The following is a 25,167-nucleotide window of genomic DNA, read 5'->3' on the forward strand; positions in this document are numbered from 1 at the left end:
TCCTTGGACGCAAAGTGTATTGTTTTTCAGATTTTTTAGTGTCTTCATTTTTCAGATCCTCCTCATATGTCTGCAACTCTTTCAGTTGTGTCTCCAGTGAGCTAGAAGCATTATCTAAGTTCAATAAACATTGGTCTATACTTTTTTCTACTTCTCTCAAAGTTCTTCGTCTGTCTTCTCCTTTTGTGCTGGATGTTTCAGGAAATAATCCTCTTTCAGAGAAAGATCCCTTACTCTTCCATCCATCATCACTTTCTTCATTCTCTGTTTCATCAGAACTTCCATCTTTTGAGTCCTCTTTCCTTCTACTCACATCTCCTCTTTTTTCTGCTTTAGCTAGCATTCGTCTGATGGCTGGGTCATATCCACCCATGGCCTCCTCCTGGTCACTCAGATCCTCATCTCCAATGGTCCTCCTTCTCATTCTCAGTTCACCTCTAGTCTGCAGACGTCGAGTTTTCTTCTTGCTTTTGGAACTTGGATACAGTTTTATCGTTGTCTCTGCTTGTCCTGTTTCAATGATGCATTCATCTTCATCTTCAATGTGATAATTTCCTCCTTGACTAATCACTGGAAGCTGAGGATAGGCTTTTTCACTTTTCACTTCCTTCTCATAAGGTGGTGGTGTCTTAACTGAGTCCACATGTGAAAAAGACACATTAACTTCGGCCATCTGTCTTTCGGTTTTTTTTCGTAAGTTGGTTAATCGCGTCTGCACTTTTCTCCCTCTTGTCCTTCGCTGCCTTCATCAGTTTCTGACTCTCTTGTTCAAATAACTGGAGAATGCCAAGCTCTATTTCTCTTTTTTCCTTTCGCTTTTCTCCTTGACGCCCTTTTTTCTGTCCTGCTTTATATGTTGATACAAGTACCTCTATTGTTTTAATTACATCTGGGTTAAGTGTCCCCTCTACCGGCCATGGTTGGTCTATGTCAGGCCATCGCTTATAAAATTTTTCTGATATTCTTGCAATGCCTTTTATTAAAGGATTATTTTTCTTAACTATATCAACAGGAGTAACCCCTTTTGAAACATTAGTGCCCATTTTTGGCATAATAATGACTAATTATGTTCCCAACTTACACTTATTAATTATTTCTCTCCCCTTTTTCCTCTGTTTATATGCCACTATATTACCACAATCAATAAAAATCAATCCCCAATTGAATTTGCCAACTTCAGAGAAATCAAACCTTAATATGCAATACAATTCACACCACTAAATCCCCTTTACTAAGTGATATAACTACTAAGTGCACCATAAACCTAGATTTATTAAACATTCAGTAACTATCTTGTAATTAAAGAATATACAAACTTATATAAGACTCTACAAGCACTTCTAAATATGATTACCACTAAATATTTGCAACCCCATACACTTATAGCAAAGCTTAGATCAGAAATCCCTTTTCAAATAATAATTTTTCTTCATAAACCACGTTGTTAATTCTTTATAATCAAATTATTACCTTAAAAATGAACAACCTGTTGCCAAGCTTTCTTTGAAGAAGTCTATGTCATGTACTATAGCACCTCTAATGAACTAAATGCAAATAGATAAACAAATCAATGAATTTCCAATTATTACTTTTTAATAATGAGACCTATTAATGATTTAATCTAAATGTATCAATGCAGGTGTTTGTGAAAGAAGTTTGTGGATAAAACGACTAGCCTTTGTGCAGTCTGCTCTGTTCTGGGCAAATTTTGACCCCCCTTTTCTCCTCCTGGTCCTCTTCTCACCGTCTCCTTTAAAATTTGAGAACTCACACACACACACCCCACAGGATAAAAAGACAAATATAAATTTAATACATTCAGCTTACTTCTTAGTAATTAAACATTCAATATGCGTATTTGTATTTTATTTACCAACATTTAGATCATTCATAACATTTTTACCCTTCATTCAATATTGTAAACACCTCCAACAAATCTCTTCATTGGCTTGAAGCCCAAACGACCTTAATCTCAACCCCCCTTAAAAGGGTCTAAAGTGATTGATGGCAATAAGTTCATCCTTAATGCAGCTCCCTCCATATAAGGCCATTCCTCAGTTCCACTGGCCTAAAACAATTACCCCATTCAATGTATCTCAATTTCATCAAACTATTGCATTCAAAGAGAACACAAACAAATTACTGCTCCACCAATTCACTCTCACCCACTATGTTAAATTAATCCTCTATTCCCTTTTATTTTAGATCATAAGCACAACACAAGCACCACACCCATTATCAGGAGCTTCAAACCCCTGCACAGCACTATACCTCAATATTTTCTAATTTGCCCAATAACTATTAGTTTCTATTTAAATCAAATCAACGTGGCTTTTATCAGTACATCACAAATCAAAGTCCTGACATTTCTCTCCTTTTTCAAGAGTGAATTTTAGGCCTTACACACTTGCAGAAAGAGACCCCCCTTGCAAAGCATAAGATTTCAAAAGTTCAATAAAATGAGAGGAACTAGACCCATGATCCCTTTTTTCTCCCAATAAAACCATCATATGGAGATTTCAAAAATTTTTCTCCTTTCCCCAATAACAATTTTCCCTTTAGTTCCCATGATTAAACCTTACAGTTTCCCCAATGTACCCTATTAATTACTCAGCTTTGCACCTTGCTCTCCTTTCTCCTATTCTCAGCATCTAAAAACGTCTTTCTGGAGCTCATTGTCTATATTTTCTTAATGTATAATCTCCAAGAAAGCTCATAAAAACGTCTTTCTGGAGCTCATTTTCTACTGTTTTCTTTAATTTACTGTCTCCCAGAAAGCTCATTTATTTTTACTTTATATATTTTTACTTTAAAAACGTCTTCCGTTCAGGCTCATTGTCATAAATAAACAAACCCCTCATTTTATTGAGGTTCATATTCATTTAAATAACTGTCCTTGAACGAAGCTCATAATTTTTACCATTACAAATTTCTTTCCCTATTAATTTCTAAATCTCTTATTCTTTATCACATTCCCCCGTTTTCTAAAAACACTCCCACAGAAAATTCATGGCTCTTTTACAGCGCAAGGGAGAGACCAGTTCTCCCCCACACACACTCAATAGCAACCACAGAAGGGAGGGGGTTGATCACTCCCCCTTTTTCTCCCAAAAAAAATTCTTTCAGCTGACACACACACATGCACAGCCAGACATTTTTTTTTTTTTTTTTTTTTTAACTCACTAGGCACACACACATAATCCAACATCCTCCAAACAGCGCTTACACACACTCATCATTTTCAACACAATTTCTCATAGTCGACCCATTCACACATTAACAGCATGCTTTTTATTGCCGCCCTTACCTTATTTCCTTATTTCTTTATTCCTTATTTTAATTTATGCTACCTTATGAGGTGTAATAATTCAAAAAGAGGCAGCATCAATACAGTGTTCGTCAACAGTGTTTCGAGTGGGCACCCCTAAGTAAATCTCTGCATCACACCTCCAGTTTCTCATCAAACTGACCCAAAAAATCACCTAGTGAATTTTTCAGGATTTGCGGCCGGGCTAACCCCGCCTCCACGAGGGCTTAAATCCGAAATCTGCGGCTTCCTTTCTTTATTTAACTCTCTTTTGCTCTATTTTCCATATATTTCTCTTCGTTATCCTTAAAACCTTAAATTCCATTTAACCTTAAATAAATTTTAACCAAATGCCACTGGGCCCAGGGCTTCTCACTATTTCAATATCATCCAATTCCAAAATACTCAAAGCTTACTTTCACGCAATGACTGTGATTCATGTCTTACAGTTTAAGCAAAAATAGGGCCCTGTTTACCCAAACGTGCATGTCATCATCAGCTCACCTTATCGTTACTAATTAAGCTATTCTACACTTATACTTCAACATTTCCTTTCCTTTTATTTTTCCTTTTTACTCTTATTAATCATTCCCTTTTATTTCCTTCATTTCTCTATTATTTTGACTATAGTTAAAAATTTAGAACGGAGAATCTTTATCCAACACCATTTCCAACACAACACTGCATACACTAATGAGTCTATCTCGGTGCAACTCTTTCTGCATCAGACAGCCCAAACACCCAACCAGCGCTCAAATTTGTGAAAATCTCACCTTCTATTTGCCGGCTTTTAAGCGGGAGTTTGAGTGCAGGGGTCATCTGAAGCAGACAGGTCACAGCTCATATCCCATCCTCGTCGCCAACTTTGTTGTTAACTTTTGCTGTGTTGTGAAGACAGGTGATGGAAAAGAATCTCCGCAGACACGGTTAAAAGTGTAAATACATCTTTATTTACCAAAACAGTGTCTTACAGGTTCTTAAGGATCCCGTGAGAGGGTGTTCAATTTGAGCGCTCCGATCATCTCTGTCCCGTGTCTATTTGTCTCTCTCCCCCGCTGGCTCGGATCCTTTTGCCTATATTGTTCTCTCCTTTCCAAATAAGGCAAACATAGAGAATAGTTTACATTTGCATGCACTTAAGGGAGGGTGTAAAATTAATAGTGTCCTGCCTCACTGACAGCTTATCCTAAACATCCCTCTCTGTAACGCACATACTTATGTTCATATGGCTGAGCATAAAAACACACTGAACATTTCTTAATACTGTCTTATGAGGCCGTCTGATAAATATACCTCAAGTTTGCAACTCAAAACAAGATGGCGGCCTATCAGCACATCCAAAGCTACACCATCACTATGTCCAAAACTGCAGCCGATTGATATTGTATACTGATATTATATACCAGACACTGATATTGTGCACCATTTTGGGGTTCCGCTTTGGAGTAGTGCCCTCAAACAATCCCACAATGCACTGACAAAAGTAGTGTGCAACACATGTAGAATAATTTATAGCAGATACTAATACACTGCCTTGTGTGTATTACTAAAACGTACATTTAATTACGTTTAACTTGATATGTGCCCCCTAGCCTCTAAGGCCGCTTGGAAAATGACATGCTGAACCAAAGCATTCTAGTAGAAGATTATTTAACTTTTTTTAGTGAAAAAATGTGTTTGGAAAATTCGCAATTCGCAATCAACTGATAAGCCATGTGTATATAAACACAAATAAATGCAGTATACAAAAGCACACACACACACACACACACACACACACACACACACACACACACACATATATATATATATATATATATATATATATATATATATATATATATATATATATATATATATATCCCAGTAAACAAGGAACGTCCCTGGACGTTCAAAATAGGCCTAAAAGAGTCTGTCCATCAAGGACATATTTTAAATGTCCAAAATATGCCTAATAGCTGTCTTTTCAATGTCTGTGTTTGGACGTCTTTTCAAATTTTCAAAACAGTCATTACATTATTTCAACGTTGAATCAACGGCTAAATGTTACACACACACATATATATATATATATATATATATATATATATATATATATATATATATATATATATATATATATATATATATATATATATATTCACTCGGCAGGTTGCAGCTGCTCTTATTCGCGCGTGAAACTAAACTACATTTCCTACAATGCCGGATTGTAGTTTAGTTTCACGCGCGAATAAGAGCAGCTGCAGCCTGCCGAGTGAATATATATATATATATATATATATATATATATATATATATATATATATATATATATATATATATATATATATTCATTCATTATCAGTAACCGCTTATCCAGTTCAGGGTCGCGGTGGGTCCAGAGCCTACCTGGAATCATTGGGCGGAACACCTTACAGACAGTCACCCAGAGCGGGAATCAAACCCACAACCTCCAGGTCCCTGGATTTGTGTGACGGCGACACTACCTGCTGCACCACCATGCCGCCCTACACATTTTTCCACTAAACAAAGTTAAATAATCTTCTACTTGAATGTTTTGCTTCAGCATGCCGTTTTCCAAGTGGCCTTAGAGGCTAGGGGGCGCATATCAAGTTAAACGTAATTAAATGTACGTTTTAGCTGGTGTGGTCTTTTAGTAGCATAGGTACGTTTCAGCCATGATATCAGGTTGATTGTGCACTATATAGTGAGTAATGTAGGGATTAGCGAATAAAGAGACATTTAAAACACGTTTTTAATCATTTAAAAGACATTTGGATACCTCTTAAATTTATAGGTTTCCATGACTTCTAAATATAAAAGGGTTCTTTGAGTGATGCTGTAGAAGAACCACTTCTGTTTCCATAAAGAACCATAATGGTTAAATATCTATCACTCAAATCGTAAGGTTCTTTACACACTTCTAAGGCAATGCTCAAGGACCCTTTTGTAGCACCCTTATTTTTAAGAGTGACGTTAATGCCCTCCTTGCTGAAAAGGCATCAATACAGTGGGAAGCCTGTTTCCCAGCAATTCCCAGTAGATTCTGGACCCACAGCAACCCTCCTCAGGACTGAGTCTTGATGAAAAGTGCATACTGTCTAGCACTGGGACAGCAAAAGGAGATTGTTTAATGCAAAGAAGATGAAACACCATTGAGTACCGCTTGTTTTTTATTATCAAAAACTTTATTTATCAAACAAAAAGAATGCACAATTGAAATAACATTTCTATATAAAAAAGGACCATTAGACTGTTCTACAGTGCATTACAAAACCAGCAATTGTATACAACGTCGTGGGTAGAAACAGCCAAGGGGGTGGTCTCACATTTTAAGGTGTGCAGTGGTCTCCCCTCCCTTCGAATGGCAACAAAATGTACACTTTCAATATTATAATGACTACTCTAATTTGGTTAACAATGCTAAAATTGGAGACGATTTAAGGATGAAGTCAAAACACAGAGAGGAAGATGCCTCACTTTCTGTAGCTCAGGTAGAAAGAATAGGTCGTGGAGAAATACTCAGAGTACAAAAAGCTTGTGTCACAGTATTGGCATTGAGTTAGAAGTTCACCTGCGTTTTTCTGACATAGTACTTGGAGTCATAAATCACTAGTGGAGGTGGCTGCTGTTTTTGTTTTGTATTTTTGTTTTGTTTTTTTCCAGTGGAAGTTGGGGAAAGGTTTAAATCCCAGCTAAAAAGTCAGCCAGTTAGCTTAGCAATTCACACATCCTGAAACCTCTTGATTTTATTGTGGTGAACTGGTGGGCCTCTGTACTCCGTTAGCTTCCAGGGCTGGTGGTCTAGTACAAGTGTCACAGAATTTTGTCAAAAGGCCTGTTCAATCAAATAAAAAATAAAGGACCCTCATACTCTAAGAAAATGGGTCATATTGCAGATTACCTCTGCAGATTAGATGGTAGGACTAAGTACTTGAGGGTCAGATGATAAAAAATATAGCAACCTAGTCAAAGGACTGACCCATTCAAACAGGCAAAGAGTAACCATTAAAAATCTGCAAGGGTTCTTTAGGAAAAGCAATGACTCCATATAACACCATGCTTTCCATTTCCAACCATTTGCATGGTTAATTTGTTCTTTAGGTCAAAGGACAATGCATTGTACATGGGTCTATATAGCACCACAAGGGTTCTCCTATTGTACAAGCTGGATATTTTAAAAGATTAGTTTTATTTTGGTTTTATATAGAACCATTTTCCTTCACTGTCCCAAGAAAAACATGTATCTTAACAAAGATAACTTTAAAAGAGACGAAAACACCTTCTTGATCCTATTGGTTCATTCTTAATTAACTTTTCACATGATGTGAAGAACAGCTGTTCAAATGATATAGTAAAGTAAAAATCAGCAAATATGGCGATACATGATTTTTCTTCGGACTGTAGTGTTTTAAAAAAGGTGCTAAATTGATCACATTTAATACATCCTCCATCGAGCAGAATAACCCTTTTGCAAATTTGCATGTTTTTGAGCGAAAAAACCTTACGTAAAAAGACCATTTCACACAAACTCTAGTAACTGTAAAGTACCATCTCTTTTACTGCAGAAGCCTCAGAGAATAGTCTTTTTAAGAGTGTAGCGTAGTCTTGATGACTTGAAAGTAGTCTGCTAAGGGCTTTGCCAAGATTACACATAAGGACATGGAGGTTGTTAATATTCACTCTATCCTTAGAGACTAGCGTCCAAGATAAGTTGTCCTAGAATATCTTATCTTATAAAATGAATAAAGCTGGAAATAAATAATGCACTTAAAATGTTAATGTAAGCACTTTAATTACAATTGCATTTTTTTCCGTATTCTGTTAAACTTTCCAGACCTAGGAATGTGGAATGTGCAGAGGCCAACTGGACCAAATGATTTACCAAACCCTAAGGGATGATTTCCCAGTCAGGGATTAAGCCTAGTTCTGGACTTCATTTCAATGGAAAATCATCATAAAAAATGCAGTGTAGACCAGGACTAGGCTTAATCCCTGTCTGGGAAACCACCCCTAAAAGTATTCTTCTTAAAACAAATGGTATTGTTTGGGGTTAAAAAATAAATATCTTCCTTCATCATATTAGGCCAAGCCTGGCAAATGTCTTGGGATTGTTCCATGGCAGGTTTTCCACCATGTGCCTGGACACTCCTAGGAATAACTTGGTTTGATTTCAATGGGAGAAAAAAACTGATAAAACCGTCTTCATAAATTAATGTGAGTAACACTCTAAAGAATATATTAAATTTTCCTGGTAGAAACCCTGCCCTCCCTCAAACCCTCCCCCACCCTCCCAACAAGATCCTTCAAAAAACCCTACAACACCCCCACCCCCCACCCCCAAAAAACCCTAATGTATTTAAACTAGTCGCCTTCCTTTCAATTGCTCTATGGTAACTGTACAATCAAAATAAAAAAAACAGCATTTTTCTTTGCGTTGCTACAGTGTTTGTTTGTCCACGGTAAAAGTACACACCTAGAGCATATAAGAAAATGATTTGGACGTAGGGCCATGCCTCTCAATCTTTCTGGGCTGGAGGAATGACGGAATTTATTTGAATTTGTAATCATTTCTTTTGTGATTCCTTTGTCTTGTGTGTGTCTTGCAAAGTTTAGGCAAGTTCTTCAAAAAGAACAAGACACCGCAGAAAACAAACAAAAAACAAACAAACAAAAAGGACAAGAAGCTAAGATTGACATTTCCACACAGCACATAAAACCCCCAAATTAAATACAGAAAAAAAAATAGAGGCACATAAAAACATTTCTTTGTCTCTCCACTCCAATGCTGTTAAAAATAATAAAGACTTTAAGGGCTAAAGGAAAAACAGACTTTTTGTGAGGAGAAATAGGAAGAGAGCATGCCAACCTAACAGACCTAAGAGCGAAATGATGCCATTTTCTTCTCCACTGTTGCTGTCCCTTACTTGCTCCCGCTCTTCTTTCCCATTATTAAGACACTTACCCCTCCCCCATCACTTTAGAATAAACACAGGAATTCCAAATAATATTGGCATAGCCAAAGAAACAGGTCAATTCCAAAACTCCTTGGACTCCTTCACCACCACCACAGGGTCTTTCCCAATCCCCCTTTGCTTCCAAAGGTTATAGGCTTCGGGTTATAAGTATTCATAACTAGGAAACAGCACAAAGTGATCATGAGAGCTACCAGCCGCAGTCTTTGATTCAGTTTTTGTTGTGTTTTTTTTTTGTTGGTTTTTACTTTCCTCAAAAATAGTTGCAGCTTTTCTTCATCGTATGTTTTTTCACTGAATCGGTTGATGTAAAAATATACAATATCATAAATGTACATAAGTTATGCATCATTTTTTCTTCACAGTAAATCGACCTCTCGGCAACAGTTTGGCAAACGTGGTTGGTCAACTGTGAGTTTGAAAAAGCAAACAAACCCAAAAAACGAGGTATATTTTGTGAAAGAAATGGATTTCTTTTGTTTCAGCCATGAGATATGGTCCTAAAGGAAATACCACATGGTCTTCTCACTTGTCCACACGTGTGGGCAGATGAACAGATATATCCTGTCCTTGTTTTTTTTCTTTTATATTGAAGAATCTGGCATGGGTTTTATAAAAGCAATGTGTTTAGAAGCTTGGTGTTTTAGCAGAGGCCAAGAAATCAGTGGCCTCTGCAGTGGGCAGGGTTTGGAGAGCGAGAATATTACGGAAAAGAGAGATGGACCTGAGCAAGGAGGGGGATGATGGAAAGACTTGTTTTCTTCTCAAAGCATGGAGATGAGGGTCATCTCAAGCTTCCATTAACCAGAGTTGCTGGTTGAGGGTCAGTGAGAGTCAGAGGGATGATAATAGCTTCACCCAGCAAGCTTAAATGAAATGCAGAACAAAAAAGATCCAGAAAGTGATGGTGAGGATTTTAAAGTAGGCCCAACTGCCTATACCTCCAAATGGAGGTCAATAGAGGAAAACTCCCAAAAGAAATCAAACAAAACAAACCCGCAAAATCCCACAGTTCCTTGTGAGTCTTTTGAATTATTTTCCCTTCATTTTTCGGTCTCAATGCAGTGTTTTGTAGAAATCTGACAGAAAGTGGTGGTGAAGGAAACATCTTGAGGTGGCCCAAACCGAGATCTCCAAAATGGAGGCCAATGTAAAAACAAACAAACAAACAAAAAACAAAAACTCACACTCTTCTGTGAGTCTTTGTGTGATCTTTCCTTCTCATCGCAGGGTTTTGCTGATGATCGCGTGACTGCAAAGTGGAATAAAAGGCCGGGACAAAGGAACATGGGATACTGGAGAGTCCAAGAGGCTCAGTCTGGCCCAGTCCAAGCTCGTGTCCAGTTCCTCTGCCTGACCCTGTGGGCTCAGGACGCATGCAGTCCACCCTGGACGTTAAAAGGCTGAGCCGGTGATGGCATTCAGCTGCTTCATCAGCCCCTCTAGACTGGCCATCTGTTCACTCAGATCGTCCTGTTCGTATACCTGAGAAAAAAGGACAGTGGCTATTAAAACCTTTGCAGATGATAAAACCATTTTGAAATTATTTTTAAAGAACAATCAACAATCTTATTTAAAATCAGTTTTGTACAGTTGGGACAGATCCAAAACCAGGTTTCAGTGTCCAGATGATATCAGCATAATTGGATAATGGAGGGAAAAAGAATGGATTGGCTCTAAGTCTGTGTCACATCCAGCCTGGTGTAAGTATACGGGAGACAGACAGAGCCCCTGTGAATTCTTGATCCAGGAGTTTGAAGACCAAAACAACATCCAATAAGACAAACTGTCCACTGTGGTGTCCTGTGATGGACTGGCACCCTGTGGAGTGTGTGTTCCTGCCTTGCCTAGCCTCCACACCTGTTTAACCCTGAACCTGATGAAGCAGTTATGGAAGATGAATGAATGAATTAATGAATGAATGACAGCAGGAGTTGGGCATTTCTTCTTGAAGTGTTAGAACATTCTGGTATTTTAAGAGTGCTAGCTTTTTTTTTTTTGAGTTTAGAGAGGTTCTAGTTAAAAAGTATTTTACAGTTTAATAATGTACCACAAACAAATATCTGTGTTGTTTTGGTAGTGGTTTTCAGTACTGGAAAAGAAAAATGGTCACCCCTAAATAATATCTCTAAATTCACCCAGCATTCACAGTTTAGCCAAAACAAATTGGAGGAAAATGAAGGGAGGAAGAAAAAAACAAAATAAAAGGCTGGTCTTATTTTGCTGCCTATTTACTATAATCGGGATGATACAAATAAGATGATAACACGTGTTTGGACCATTTTATCCCACCCTGGCTGAAGCCCAATTTCCAGCAATTTGTGTGGACAACCATTGTGTTCTTATGAGCCACAGGGACAGTTTAGTTTTCAAACACTAAATGAATAAATATAGGGAAGTGTAACTGAAAGAGGCATAATTTGAAAGGTCTTGACTTTAGTGCTAATGCTAAGCCCAAATGGTTTGTGTTTGGAGGAAAGCCAGACTCAGATAGTGGAGCGGTATAAATTGAAAAGCTTTTGGAATTCAGCTATGGGAGCTTTAAAGATGGCTTCCAGAAGGTCATAATATTTATAACACCATTAAAAGAGGCAAAACTGTATTAATCAGGTATGTGGCTTACTTAGAGATTAAATGCATTTTGGTTCTTCCACCACCAGCATTTGCTATTTATATTCACATAAACTCTCTACTAAATGGCTAAAAGGGAAGATAGCCATATATTTTAGTTGTTTTGCCACTGGCTCTCTCTCTCTCTCTCTCTGCTTTCCAGGCATTTTAGCTTGACCTTCGCTTGATTTCACTTCCATGTAAACAGCATCAATAACTAAATTGCTTTAATGGCCTGGATGCTCATTGGTAATCTATTTATGTACCAGTTGGACACTGAATGCTTTGAGTTCAACAATCCAAACTATATTAAACACTGCTCTCTCTTGACTGTATGTCCTTCAAAAGCATCTATATGCATGGCTTTCCAGAAGATGTCAATTACTTCAATAACATCCAGTAACCCAGTGACACACATCTGACCTGCCTTTCCCCTTATATAAAAAAGGGCTACAGAGACCTTTGGGTCTGAGAGAGCTGCAAGTTAAAGCTGGTTAACACTATGTAACCTGATCCACAACATCCAGTTTTGGAACTTGGCCACTGCCCAACATAATTTGTCCTGACTTGATAGCCTGAAAAATATTACTTAAATGTATCCTGAAAAATACTGCCCTAAAGGTGTAGCCCACCATCTGAGTCTGGCTTTGGCCTGAGAATTTTGAGTATGAATTTGTATGTAGCTGAATAAAATAAAACTTCTCTTGAAATTCAATTATAACTAAACACAATTCTGCTTAAGTTTGAAATGTAGTGAAATTTGGCTCAAATTTGACTGTAACACAAATAAAAATGTTGTAATTCAACTGTAACTGGACAAAATTCTGTCAGCTGTGGCTTAACATGATTCAAAATGACGAGCACCACAAAACTCATTTGCACTTGACAGTATAGCTTCCAAATAAAGCACAGAAAACCTTTAATAGTAACTGGACCTAATGGGATCTTATTATGTTGGATAAATTCCAATAATATCTTCAAAAACAATGGAATGAAAAAAATGACAATGAAAAAATAGTAGCTCAGATATTCCCAACATTTCTACATTATGGTTTGTGACAATTCATAGTGCTGTAAACTGTTGGGGGAAAATGGGAAACATTCCTGTAGCTTCTAACCTTTTAGGTTTAGGAATTGAATTATGTTTAGGATTATGATTAGGGTTATGATTTGGGTTGTTGCTAGCGTTATCACGTGCTTCCATTAATTACATTAATTTGCACACATTTTATTAGTCCCAGAAAATTGTTGTTTAGTCAAATATATACAATTCATGTTTAGACCAGGCTGCAAATACTGTCAGTACCAAGACCCTCTCAGAAGATCACTGGAGAACACTTCTCCTTCCCTGCTACTCAAGGTACAGCACTGTGTTGCCGAGTCATGAGGCTAAAGTGAGCTCAGAATAGATTCTCCATCTTCCTCTTCAGGCTGCAGAGGGAACAATTGATTTCACCACTCTGAACTTGCAGGCATTCATTCACATTGCTCTTAAGAGTGCACTGGAAGCAAACGTTCTGAAGAGCAGAACATTTCTTAAGGAAGCCTGAATAATGGCTCTGAGGGACGCAGGTGATTTTATTAGGTCTGGACTTGACTTCTGAGAATTCTTGTATGACAGGTTCCACTTTATTCACTCCATTCTCATCTGTGAAAGGACTGCATGGGCAAAAACATGAGAAGAGGCAAATGGTGGGCTCCATTACAGTGTATAAATGTTCACCCTGAGAGCACTATGCTGTGATCACAAATTTAAGTCATGACAATGTTTCAGTCTCGAACCTTACTCTTGTGTGCTTCTGAAAAACCTGAGCAACCTATAGATCTGCACAATCTGCACAAGTCGCAGTATGACCTGCAATGACCAGAATGTTCTAGACACTCGTGACACTAGGCAATGCTCAATGCCAAGAGTGTGCCAGAGGGAGATCAATGGTCTGTGGAGAGGTGGAACTAGTTTCAGTGGAGTGACTTGCTGTTATACCTTTGTTATGATTGGCTTTTGTGATCTATAACTAGGCAAATGGGTGCCATCAAATCTCACAGCAATATTCCAATACTGTAAAGCCTTCTCAGAAGCTTTTACTGCACCGACTAAGGGACATATTCCTGATTAACACACTTCTGTTGTCCAGAAATGTTTGGCCATGAAGCTAAAGGGCACTATTTTGTGCTGAAGGCTCATATCACAACAGCCATTAACAATGTATGGGCCGACCCAATAGAAACCCAATAGGGTCCTTCAGCTTGAGTTCAGCTGCTCGCCAAAGATTGACTCAGGGTTCCTGATGCACTCTGCTGATCATAAATAAAGCCCCACTGAATGGAGGTCTGGCCGTGGGGTGGCTGTTAGTAGCAGGTGTATTGAGTGTGTAAGTGTATTAAGTGGCTGATGGGTGTCAGTGTGTTTATCTGGAGACTTTTATTCTCAGACTATATCCGTGATGGGGGAAAGGCCAGACCAATTATACAGATGTGTGAGATGGGGTGATGCTCGCTGACCTTTAGGGCCCGCAATCTTCTCCTCTAACCCCTCCCTTCTTTTCTCATTACTCTCTCCTCTCTCTCTCTCTCTCTCTCTCTCTCTCTCTCTCTCTCTCTCTCTCTCTCTCTTCATCTGTAGTTTTCCTGTGCATATCTGGACATACCTACTCCACTGGCTGTACCCATGCAGAGTGAGGTATTTTGTATTAAAGTTTAGTCGCTGAATGTTTGTATGCTCCATAGAGTGGGTCCCTAGGTCTGAAAGGATGTGGAGCTGCCAGAAAGCCCTTACTGAGTAATGAAAATATTAAACATAGGAATTGCAGCATTGCACTCAAAATGGGGATCTGATGTACCCCTAAAGCAGGAGTATTGAATTAAAATTCAGTGAGGTCCAGTTGCAAAAATGTCCTCCCAGCAAAGGTCCAAACCTCAGGATTTGTGCTTGGTCTCATAGCTTTGCATTATGCTGCTACTTTTGATACTTTTAATGTATATAAATATCTTATCATATAATCATACAATACAGTCATATATCATTATTGCCAGAACTAGTTTGGCCTATACATGTGTTCACCAGTGTATTAATGTATCTCCTTTTTTTACCCAGAATTGCTGGCATTAGGTTCCTCATAATGAAACACTGCTTGTATTTGTATCGAAAACACAAGATGATGCCTTGAAGTACCTTGATTGCATCAAATTTCATTCCATATTCTCACATTTCATTCCATATTCTCAGATTTGATTCAATATCCTCGTTTCACTCCAGTTGTACAGACTTTCATTGCATAATCTCTGTTTGCAATAATTATATATAAATAAATTCCTAATCATCACATTTCATGAATATCATTATTTATACTATTTTTTTTTTACATATTGGTTACAGATATCTCAGTATGTCAGTCCAGGTCTAGACCAATGTCCACCAAGTGTAATATTTATTCATTCATTGTCTGTAAGCACTTATCCAGTTCAGGGTTGAGGTGGGTCTGGAGCCTACCTGGAATCACTGGACACGAGTCCTTCACAGGGTGACACACTCCCATCTACGGACACTTTTGAGTCGCCAATCCACCTACCAAAGTGTGTTTTTGGACCGTGGGAGGAAACCGGAGCACCCGGAGGAAACCCACGTGGACACATGGAGAACACACTAAACTCACAGACAGTCACCAGAAGCCACACCTCCAGCTGTGTGACTGTGACACTACCTGCTGCACCACCGTGCTGCCCACCAGGTGTAATACCAAATATAAATCTTGATGGTGCTGAACATTAGACATTATAGCTAGTGAGCTGCCTAGGTAGGCACTGACTGTATAGACAACTGTTAAAATAGACAGCATTCTAATTCTAATTCTAATTCTAATTGTCATCTTTCTGAGCCAGATTATTCAGTTTATTCAGATTATTCAGACTCTAGTTATAGAACGATTGCGTCACGGTTTGATCCTGCCCACCGCATGCAGTGTTTTTTACCTCAGCAGCTAACATTGTCTCAGTTTCAGCATGGTGGATTATACTCTTTTTTATCATAATTTGAATTATTTTTGCTCTGGGGGAAGAGCGAAATGGACGAGAGTTGTTCTGGCATTGCATTCTGGGATTGCTTTCGTGGCTGAGGAAAGGTTTGATGTTGCCTTAAAATTTGGCCAGAGTGAGATATCTTAGTAGACAGCACAATGAAGTATCTAAGAAATGGAACAGTCTACATGTCGGGAGCAAGCACACTCTGATGTAAAATGCTCTCTAGGTAGACAGCTCACTAGGTTTTGGGATAGACCCATAGTGTCCTTAGGCTCATGTGCAGCTGTTCCAGAGCCTCCCATTCTAGTGCTACACATAATAGCTGTGGGAAACCCTTATTAGGAGAGGTGTTCATGTAATATATAAAACATGGCACGGCATTCGCCATTCATCAGCACAAACAGATTCGTACACTTCTCTCACGGAGCACTAATAACACTAATTAGACAAACAGACTCGAGCTCCGTCAAGTGAAGCTCTCTGAGAAAATAGAGCTATAAATTACATTCAAAAGCATCATTAGCAAACGAGCTTATTCCCGCCCCTCTAATGGCCTGCTTAGTCCTGTATTCTCTGCTGTGTGAACGTGTGATCAGGTATTAAGCATCCCAGCTATGACAAGTTCCTAGAGTACCCCCCCGCTGAGTTGAAAAGGCTAGAGATGACGTTTAGAACCTGCCTCTAAGGTTTTAATGGTGAATCGCACAAGATGAGACATGACAGCACTTCTTCCCGCGATTCATCTCAGGGCGTCATCACAGTTAATGATATTCCGGCACATGAAACAATCCGGAGCGCTGGGAAACATCTCCTTTCCCTGAGTCAGAGGGCAGCGTCAGTGGTGAGACAAGCTGCTAATGATCACGCACTTATATTTTATTGAAAACCTTGTTCTGGAGACGACTGGTCTTTGAAGGTGTGTGTGTGAGTGTGTGGAGGTGGTGTGTGGGTTGGTGGGCAATTTGACTCCTGAGTGGGTAGGATGGTCCTCCTTCTCTCTTTTACTACGTTAGTGTTCTCTTCCAAGCATGTTCAGCTGTCAGGTTGTGTGTGGTGCATGTAGCTTAGTGATAAATACCTCTGCCTGGGCTGACCCACTATGCTGGTAAAAGCAGAGCCTTCTTAAAAATGTTGGTTCTCCAAGGATCCTAGTTTCATGGCGATGGTTCTATGTAGAACCATTCGTTTTATATAAAACAATGTGTATGTTTAAATGGTTCTTTGTATGGAGAAATGGGTGATGATGAACGAATTGTACATGCTTCTATATAGTAACTTTTTGAAAATGGTTCTACATAGCTTCAAGAAGGGTTCATCTTTTAGTTAAAAGCTGAACATAATAAAAATAGAAGAACATTACAATACAATACATTCTTCATGAATCTAAAGAAACATTATAACAAATATTATTCAAACATACAAATGACCCTATATGGCACTTATGATTTTAAATAGAACCATTTTTAAGAACCACCTTTTCCGAGAGTATCCATCTGTAACCGGAGTAAAATCCCACTCACATTTGCCCAACACCATACATGTTAATTTAAAGTTAACTCACACTTGCGGGGTCTTCGGGGGGTTTCTGGCCTTCCTCTGCTGTCTCGGGGGCTGTTGGGACGGAGACGGGGAGTAACGGTGATCTGGCTTTTCCGGCTTGTCCTAAAGAGGCTGTTTTGACTTGAGGTTTAGGAAGACTTCCACCTGAATGAACAGAGAGACACCACCAGCGTTAATATACGTAGACACTCTTTGAGACCCCACAGTTATCTTACAGTCACACGGTATGCACAAAAACCAAATGAGCAGTCGTGTGGATCTGAGCCTCTTGGGCCTGATTGTCTTCGTGCTTTCATTAGAGAATCTCCAGAACAGCGGGCATTGAGGGGTCTTTCAGGTGGTGGCTAGTACTGACTGAGTGGTTTTCCAAGGCAGGACAAGATCATGGGCTGCACTGATCATTATGTGTACTGATCACTTTCCGTCAGAGACAGCATTAACTCTTTCAACATTGTGGGCTACAGGGGCTCCCCAAGGGGTATCCCTCGCTCCGTGCTTGGATACCTTCCTGCACTTTCTTGGACATTTTGTTCCATAAACAACCATGTTTCTTTAAGAGATGGGTGAGTGTGAAGAACCTTTTAAAAATGTAAAACTCCAATGGGTCTTTTACCCATTTAAAAGCATTAGTAAATGGTTGTTTATGGAACCAAAATGGTTCTTCTATTACATCGCTCAAAGAACGTTTTGTATAGAACCTTTATTTTTAAGAGTGTATGAACAACTGCACACTGGGAATACCTTACTGCAATTTTATAGATGCTCTGACCAAAACATTATAACCATCACAATTTGAACTGACCACCCACTTATTCACTTCACGTGTCACATGGTTTTAATCTTGTGGCTGAGAGAAATTCCCCATCAGTTTCCATCTGGTGAACAAACCCAATCTACCAAACACATAAAGCTTGAATAACTCAGTCCAGCTAAATACGGGGCTTGGAAATGTGCTCAGGAGTCAGTGAGCAGCAGCACTAAATAACACAGAGAGATGTGTTTATCTGGCAACAGGTTGAAGAAGGACAGATGGGCGATTCCCTGCTAGCCACAAGCAGGCACTCACTCTGGGAGGACTGTGTGTGTGTGTGTGTTTGTGTGTGTGTGTGTGTAATTGACACGCAGCAGTGATTGAAGCCAGCAGTAGAGCTCCAGAACTTATCACACCCCCTCCTTCATCTTAATTAGATACCTGGGCTGGACATTATCTGCATAATTTAACAGTGGAAATTGCCAGCACCTGCTCCAGAAGAGAGAGAGAGAGAGAGAGAGAGAGAGAGAGAGAGAGAGAGAGAGAGAGAGAGAGAGAGAGAGAGAGAGAGAGAGAGACTGTGTAATGGGCAAACTCTCCTTAGTTTTTTTCTAAATCCACATCACATTATATTCTAACCTTTCCGCCATAAAAAGTAGTTCCCACACTCTTTTCTGTGACTTGGAAACCACAGTCTGGTGGAAAGATTTATACACCTCTCTGAAGTTTGCTCCTCCCCCTTGCTACAGAAACATCTTCTACGAACCTGGTAAAGCTTCACTAGATGCTGGAACATTGCTGTGAGGTTCTGAATGCACTCAGCCACATAAAAATGTATCTGGAGCCTGTGTTGGGAGGAAAAGTTTGGTGGATGGAGCTCCATTACTTCAGAAATCGCAGCTCCACTGCTCTGCAGCCCAATGCTCGGGGCTTTATTTTTCTCTGTCCAAACTTTGGCATTGAACCTCAAGCTGCTCCACAGCACCATCGCCTATAGTTTAATACATTTCTGAGGGGCTGGGTGAATTCACTAACTATAAGTCACATCAGAGGAAGAATGAAGTCATGTGATCGTAGGTAACTGTTGCTTATAATGTACCAATAAATATCTTTGTTTGTCTCTCTCTCTCGCTCTCTCTCTGTGTGTGTGTGTGTGTGTGTATGTGTGTGTGTGTGTGTGTGTGTGTGTGTGAGAGAGAGAGAGAGAGTGAGAGAGTGAGAGAGAGAGAGAGAAAGAGAGAGACTGCTAGCCAGAGATGTTTAGCAGTGCTGCCAGATTAGCCTTAGACTGAGCCAAGCTGTGCCTGAGCCTCTCCATGGCAATCAGCAGCTGTGTCAATCAACTGGATTGGACACACACACACACACACACAGAGTCTTGCCTCTCTGGGTTCAAGGGACATTACATCTATCCATTATTATTAAGGGGACGTAACCTTACCCTAACATGTCATCACATTAAAATGTTATAACTTACTTTATGGGGACATGACTTTTTTCCCATAAGAAAAACAAGTCCCCACAACGTTAGTGTGAAAACCTTTTTTGGTGCCCACAATTTTCTATGTAGTTTGACCACACATAATAAACACACACACACACACACACACACTTATAATTAGCCCCTTCTCAATGTCTCAATCAGTCCAGCTTTAAGAATGCCACACAGATATGGAAGCTCACACTCGCCAAAATCAAACATGATCTTCCACTGATTACACGAAAACGGTGCAGTGTCCAAGTGGCTGGTGAGTGGATGATGTACTGGAAAATAAAATGCAGGACAGGAGCGGACAATGTGCTGATTAATACCCTTCATATTCAGAACAAATATGTTGGATGAGCAGGTGTCCAAAAACGATTGGACTTCTGATTACATGTAAATTGCTGGTGAGTGGACAATGGACTTGTAAAATATAAAAAGAGTAAAATATAAAATGAGATGGAAGACAAACTGCCTGTTAAATCCCTTCACTACAAACCAAATGCTGCGAGTAGCAGGTGTCCACAAACTTTTGGACCTGTGAATACGTGTAAATGGTGCAGCGTCCAAGAGGACACTGGGCTGAAGAGCAACACAGAGGCAGCACAGGAATAAGAGTTAAATAAGGCATTATTATTCAATACACACCTACAGTAAGCAGTTTGGTTTTCTTTTTTGTTTCCTTTTTGCTGTAGCAACAGCTTCTAACCTAACGACCTCAGGGCTTAATGCAGTAAAATCCTCACAGGGATGGTTTAAATATTACTGTAAAGTCTTCCGAGGGAGTAGTGACACTGCAGTAAAAAAGTAACGAAGAACACCTTTAATTTCACAAATAATATTGCGCAAACAGGTGCCCAAAAATGACATTTCTTCAAGTATAGAACTCATTTCTAGTTCTCATGAAATAATAATAATAATAATAATAATAATAATAATGCTTCATGCTTATTAGCTCTCCGTCAGCTGCGGTGATAATTATTATCCTCCAAGCTTCTCTAATCTCTCCCTAAATAACCATGAAATCTCTCTTGCTTGCTCGCATCCTCCACATCTGTCTCTCACTCATGCTCCACATCTGTCTCTCCCTCCTTAAAGAGGAATTCCATCTAGTTTCCCAAGCCTCTGTATAATAAAATCATGAATATGTAAATGAGCTCATTCAGCGTGGTGTGATTAAAGCCGATGCCTCTAAAAGCTCAGAAATAAATCCCTTTAAACTCATCAGGACTTTTTATATGACACTGCGTCTTTAAGACAGCTACATGTACATGACCTCCGCTCCAATTGACTGCTTTGTGTTGTGCCTCCATTGACTGATTTGCCTCCTGAGAGAAATGAACAGCACAATGTTTAATCCTTCCTCTGGTGTAATTTTTTTCAGGCCAAACTGTGCTATTTATAGCTCTGTTACATAGTGAGTACAGTAACAGCGCTGTGTATCACTTCAGCTTCAAGCGTCCGTGGCTGTGACATCACAACTATGATGGCTTACAGCTTGGGTAGAGTACTCAAAGGCAGTAAGAAATAGCACTGGACATGGGCCTGAATGCTAACTCTTTAAATGGAACTATACAGACACTAAAAAGCTGTCCACCTTAAGAGTATGATACAAACAGAAGGGATACAGTCTCCGGGGGCAGCTGTGGCCTTTGTGAAGATGTCTGAGGTCACAGTGGACGCAGTGGACACAGTGGAATTTGGCAGAAAGCCTTTGAGTGTTAGTGACAGCACTGATAGGTCAATCTGCTCACAATAGCTTTGCTATTCCACTCATCCACACTAAGCCTCGATACTGCTCTCAGCACCCCCCACTCTTTACCCCCACAACAATCAGCGAGAGAGTGTGTGTTTTATGGAGTGTGAAATGGCCGGCCACTCGATATGCTGGAGGCAGACCCCTCTGATGATTCCATGCATAGATATGGCCATCAGAAACACCCCTGACATGAGCTGTTGGATGATGGGTTGAAGAAAAGTACAGGCTTTTAAATAGAGAGCCTGGTTTTCTTTCAGTAGCCAATGAGCTGAGGTTCCTGACCATCATCATAACCACTGATTCTTCACTTAAGGGAGAAAAACCATGACCAATAACTTTGAAAAGCTAGTTCTTTTATCAACTCCACTGAGACAGTAATCCAATGCCGGACTGAGAACTGTCCACCAACCAAACATGTCCAGCGTTCTGTGGGCGGCGTCCTCTGTCCACTGATGTAGGACTAGAGGACGACCGAAACAAACCGTGGACCAATGAGGTAGGAGAGTCTGATAAAGTGGACAGTGAGTGGACACAGTGTTTACAAAGCTTGCAATGTATGGGAGAACCACAAAGTCCACTTGTATGGTCAGTGGAGTTGAAGTTCAACACGCTTGGAGGAGAATGCTAACTAACAAACTCTGTAACAGAAGGCCAGGTGGGTTGGAGTGAAGAGGTGGACAGTGAAGGGAAGGGGTTGCTTCTTTTACAATTGTCAACAGGGATAAAACAAGGAGAAGTAAACACTTAATTAACACTGGTTATTTGATAAAGAATTATACACACAACGTATCAATATCTCCAGCAATAAAAAGTACAATGACACTGACCGTTCTCAGCAGGGGTCAATTTTTAGACCCTCACACTCTCACACACATGCACCTAGTGCACATACACTTCACCACACACCCACCCACACACCCTGTGAGAACTGTAGCTGCTTTATGTTTTATAGAGTAAGGCTTATGTAAAGCCTGGGGCTATAGTTTTTCAACCAAAATAAAGACAGAGTTGGAAAAAAAAAAAATAAACAATGGCTCCCCTGGTAGGCAAAGGCTCCCCCGCCCAATTTCTTCACAGAGAATAACAAAATGGAGCGAGGCCGGTGGCTGTGAATGACCCTTGTTTTACAAGCGCCGTCTTTCCAGAGAAGCCTTTCGTCCAAGCGGGGCCAATTTACAGCACTCTCGGAGGCGGGGGGGCTTTGTGAGGGGTGTAAATTGGTGGAATGGTAGAGGCCAGCAGATGTAGGAGCAACACGGGGGTCTTGGGGAGAAAACTCGGAGGAGGTCTAAAAGGAAGAGCGCTCTTTTCATCCACTCATGGCCAACAGTGTGCTGACCACAGAGTGACCACAGCGAGGAAATTCAACAGCTGTGGGAAAGGGTGAGGGCGAGGACTGGTCAGTGAAACTGTACACAGTCGGGTAAACACATATATATCTGATTCATTAAGAGCAATAGTACTATGTAAAACACTGACTGCTCCCAGCCTACAGCTGGCTCCTCCTACAACCACTCGAGCTTCAGTTAGGGGCTTCTATCTTTGTCTGTTTCACAAAACAAGGAAATACAGACATGTCCAGACATGTAAGGCCCAGTCAGTTTAGAGTTTGTGTTTTGTAGAGTGTACATCTCCAGATTACAGTCTGCAACAATGGACTATTACAACCAATCCTTTCATGGATAAGGAAGAATAACAACGTAAACAAGAGGTTAGAAACAAACTGGTTGATAATTAATTGTTTTAGGGGATCTTATGGCTGATTTAAGACACAGGTCAAAACCGACCCATTAACATAAGAGATAGTGACAGAAAGCTAACACAGGAAGAAAGTTAAGGGTTAAACAGGATGTGTCTGAAGCTGGTGATGTAAACCACACGCCCTGCAGCCGATGCATGCGGAGACTCTTTCCTGCTACGATGCAGGTATCTCCTCGCTCTGCTTTGGTGGAGGTGGAGCTTCGAGGAAAAGCAATTAAATCATGACTGGAGGGAAGAGCTGGAGCTCTGGCTTCTGTCAGAGAACATCTCCATTACCGCCAGCATCCAGCTCCGCCGTGGAGAGGCAGGGGCCAGGCCGGCACCCGCTGCCCACTCAGAGCAGCTCGGAGGCAGCCAGAGAGCAGGAATCTCCCCAAAGGGTAGAGGATGGATTGGGGCATGTGTGGAAACTGTGGAAGGTGTAATTGTGTGTGTGAAACTAGTGCCACAAATGTGTATACACACACAGAACTGTGTAAAAGTTAGAGACCACCTTACGGGGCTAATAATGGACAGTAGTGGTCATTAAATGTTCTTCATGTTTGAGCTATTTCTAAAGAGAAATAGAGCCAACAGGCAACCGCAACCTACTCTGTGAAGAAACCTCAGGAGTATGGGACTGAAAGGATGTGGAGCTGTTAAGAAGCCCCTACTGAGCAAAAAGTAACAGACACAAACGAAAAGCACAGAAATGGATTGTGGTTTAGAAGAAAGAACATTCAGAAGAAGAGCCCAGACCTCAGCCACCCTGAATGTTTAGTAGAAGGAGCAGAAGAAGTGATCCGTTTCTAAGAATGAATTCTGGAGGTGAGGCTACAGCCTGCTTTAATCAATGGAGGGGCTGTAAAGAAAGAGAGTACAGATGAAAGAAAAGCGCAGATGTGGAGGCTGAAAAATGAAGGACTTGGAGCTGCAGGAGTGGACACAAATAAAGGTTTTCAGATTTGCACAGCGCTGTACCAACACACACACACACACAGGGATCACTCAGTCAACCCTCGGCATGGCTGTGAGCTCAGTACAGAACAAAATAGAAGTTTCCAGAAATGAACTTCATCAGCTCTGACCTTTCACTGGAAAAGCCCCGCAGTCACAGACACTCTCTCTCTCTCTCTCTCTCTCTCCCTCTCTCTCTCTCGCTCTCTCACACACACATACACACTGTTACTCTCTCTCTGTCTCTCAATAATAATCATAATCTAATTATACTTTATAATAGCAGTATTTTATGTATTATTTTATATTATATATTTATAACTGCTTATAATGTAACTAAAATGTAAAATGTATAATAATAATAATAATAATAATAATAACAATAAGAATAAAAATAATAAATTATATATATATATATATATATATATATATATATATATATATATATATATATATATATATTCTTCATTATATTCACATATAAGTGCAAATAACATAAGGATTGTAAGTAAAGGAGCTGTTTACTCTCATTGGTGGAGTCTTGTGAATACGACAATGTTGCTTAACAAGAGAAACCAACTGCAGCAGCTTTAACAGCAGTTTCACCATCTTCCTGTGGCTCCTGCTCATAGACGGAGACTCACACTCAAAGAGACGCCATCACACAGGCATCAGCGTGAAACCAGAACAGCTCATCTTCACCTAGCCCTCACCTGTCGGTGGCATCATGGGAGTGTAGACCTTGGGCTCGATGGTGCCCATGGGTGGAGGCAGCAGGGGGTTGGTGAAGCTGCGCATGGGGTGTGTGGGCCGTACGCAGGCGGTGGGGATGGTTCGGCTAGGGATCTCCTCTGAAGTCGAAGGCTCGGACTGGACCGTGGGGATCAGGGTAGGCTGTGGCTGGGGGCCGAGGGGAGCCGGACCCTCGGGGGCCATGGCTAGGGACACACACAGAGACACACACACACACACAGACAAACACAGAGAGAGACACAAACAAAGACTGAG

At 40.2% G+C, this 25,167-nt stretch overlaps 1 protein-coding gene across 1 annotated transcript in view; it reads right to left on the bottom strand.

The window, feature by feature from the left end:
- Window positions 1-8,663: 8,663 nt before the first annotated feature.
- dcc (DCC netrin 1 receptor) overlaps window positions 8,664-25,167 on the bottom strand; it is a 276,917-nt gene continuing 260,413 nt past the window's right edge. Inside the window, exons 27-29 of the mRNA XM_066659309.1 lie at window positions 24,873-25,097; window positions 17,471-17,613; window positions 8,664-10,767 (exon numbers count right to left, since the gene is read on the bottom strand). Of these exons, the coding sequence (XP_066515406.1) occupies window positions 10,678-10,767; window positions 17,471-17,613; window positions 24,873-25,097 (458 nt within the window). The 3' untranslated portion in view covers window positions 8,664-10,677. The remainder of the gene's footprint in view (window positions 10,768-17,470; window positions 17,614-24,872; window positions 25,098-25,167) is intronic.

This window comes from Hoplias malabaricus, chromosome 2 (assembly GCF_029633855.1).
Source record: "Hoplias malabaricus isolate fHopMal1 chromosome 2, fHopMal1.hap1, whole genome shotgun sequence".
NCBI lineage: Eukaryota > Metazoa > Chordata > Actinopteri > Characiformes > Erythrinidae > Hoplias > Hoplias malabaricus.